This window comes from Etheostoma spectabile, chromosome 6 (genome assembly GCF_008692095.1).
Source record: "Etheostoma spectabile isolate EspeVRDwgs_2016 chromosome 6, UIUC_Espe_1.0, whole genome shotgun sequence".
Taxonomy (NCBI): Eukaryota; Metazoa; Chordata; class Actinopteri; order Perciformes; family Percidae; genus Etheostoma; species Etheostoma spectabile.
This window is the reverse complement of record NC_045738.1, coordinates 17,641,239-17,643,569: the sequence shown is the minus strand read 5'-3', so window position 1 is coordinate 17,643,569 and position 2,331 is coordinate 17,641,239. Positions and strand designations below refer to the sequence as shown.

At 43.6% G+C, this 2,331-nt stretch overlaps 1 protein-coding gene across 2 annotated transcripts in view; it reads right to left on the bottom strand.

The window, feature by feature from the left end:
• Positions 1–523: 523 nt before the first annotated feature.
• rab5ab (RAB5A, member RAS oncogene family, b) overlaps positions 524–2,331 on the bottom strand; it is a 10,279-nt gene continuing 8,471 nt past the window's right edge. For both annotated transcript variants that reach the window (XM_032518508.1, XM_032518509.1), the window contains exon 6: positions 524–976. In XM_032518508.1, the coding sequence (XP_032374399.1) occupies positions 861–976 (116 nt within the window). In that variant the 3' untranslated portion in view covers positions 524–860. The remainder of the gene's footprint in view (positions 977–2,331) is intronic.

Below are 2,331 nucleotides of genomic sequence, written 5' to 3'. Positions count from 1 at the left end.
TTGTGTGCATTTTCCAATTATTTCAAAACTGGACAGTACCCAATTTATTTTCCCCACTTTCCATTAGGAGCCTTGGATGAAGATGTCTTCTTGTGTAACAGATATGAGGAGGGGGGGGATTCTCGGTTTGCACATCAGTCTTTTTCCTGGCACTGTCTAAACACAGTGATGCCTCACAACAGACGATGGGAACAATTTGGTTTTCTAGGATGTGAGCATAACTTAACCCGCCACCAAAGAATATTACGGGTAACACCATCGCATCCAGTCCGACCCTGTGAAGTGACAAATGAGGCACACCTCTCATCAGCAACTCACACTTGGATATTCACACACACACACACACACACACACACACACACACACACACACCACACACCACACACACCCACACACACACACACACACACACACACACACACACACACACACACACACACACACACACCACACACACACCACACACACACACACACACACACACACACACCAACACACACACACACAACACAACACACAGCCACAGGTTTCTCGCATGCTCATCTTTCTTAATTGGGGTTAGTCTTCGAACTGAATTAGATAAAAAGTGTTTTAGGCGTTGTAGTGATACATGCATCCATTATACTGATATACACTTCTTAAAAAAAAAAAGTAAAAAAAAAAAAAAAAAAGAAGAAACAAAAGAACATCAACCAAAAAAAAAATAGGTATTAGAAATGCAGCTATACAGAGTCTTTTAGCTATTCCAGGGGAGTGAGGTTGACGGTCAGGTCTGACGTCAGGAAGCCAAGGAGCCCGGTGTCCAGATGTTCAGTTGGGAGGGGGATGGGGGTGTGGATGGATGAGCAGGGAGAACCGGGTTAGTTACTGCAGCAGGAACGGCTGGTGGGCTGAGCCGTCTCCGTCAGGTCCACTCCCCGGTTCCGCCCGCTGCTGGCTCCGGTCGCTTGAGGCTCATTCTTGGGTAGCTTCTTTGCTGCAATGACATGGCAACAAGTTCAGTGATGACATCGCCATAGATAATCAGATAACCCCCACCTATGATGACTCCAAAATTAATTCTTAAGAGTAGCTTCATACTCCATCCTCTTTGTTGGAGTAGGTAGATTACTTGTAGATAGATATCTTGCATTGCCAGACCTTGGCGAGTCCACACAGCAATCCGGGATGGGAGAAAAACGTGCGCTGGTTTATTGGCATTTCTTTAAACCAATCACAATCGTCTTGGGTGCCGCTAAACGCCGGACGCAATGACTCCCACAAAAACTCAGATGTGACAGATAGTCTAGCTAGCTGTCTGGATTTACCCTGCAGAGATCTGAGGACCAGGTAACCATAGTTCTCAGAAATCAACCAGTTTAGAACACCAACAAAAAGAAAGTGGAAGTTAACGGACATCTGGCAGAATTTCCGGCGGCACCTGAACAATCCTGGAAATGAAACGTCGTTGCTATAGACTGGTAGATTACATGTGCAGTCACTTTATTACACTTTTAATTAATCCTGCTCCAAATCTGCAGTGTTTATAAAAACAGAGGCTATTTAATTATTATTTAAAATCTTGTGCTTCTGTCCTCTAGACCCCCCCTCAAAAAAAAAAAAAAAGTCTGCTATCTATGATGCTTTCTGGCATACAACACTCCCAATTCAACAATTAATGAGTGTGGACAATATGGAGTTATACTTTTCAGAGACAGGTCGAGACTGACACTCTCTATTACCTCTGTTGCACTCGCCGAAGCCTCTTCAAGGGACGAGTACATGAGGGTCTGGCTTTGAATGCATGTCCTACATTTGTGACGGGGGGGGGGGGTTCAAACTAAAACAGGGTAAAGTTGCTCTTTAAAGACACTGAGGGAAATATCATTTTGAGATTTTCGTACAGTTTATGACAACAAATAAAATCATAAAAGAGCGGCCAACCAATGCTGGATTTGATGCTTATACCGATATCCATATTTGACTTAAAAACTAAATCAAATTATGAAATATCGGATAATCAGATAATGACATATTGGCCACACACACAACATAAATAATCAAGTTTGATAAAGAACCCTTTGAGTCCCTGCACGGGTGTTTTAACTTGGAGTTAATAACCTCAATGTACTAACAATTATAATGAAGTCATTTGTCGCGCCCCAACAGGAGAGTGAGAGAGCTGTCAATCAAGCACCGTCTGCAAAGAAATGTAATCAGGCAACGTAAGTGAAAACACCTGTGTGGGTGGAGTGGGGGAGTGTAGGGCACTCTCTGGTAGGCCAACTACCTACTGGCAACCCTGTTTTTGGACCTGAAGCTAGTTGACATTGTGAGCAGACAAGCCTGATT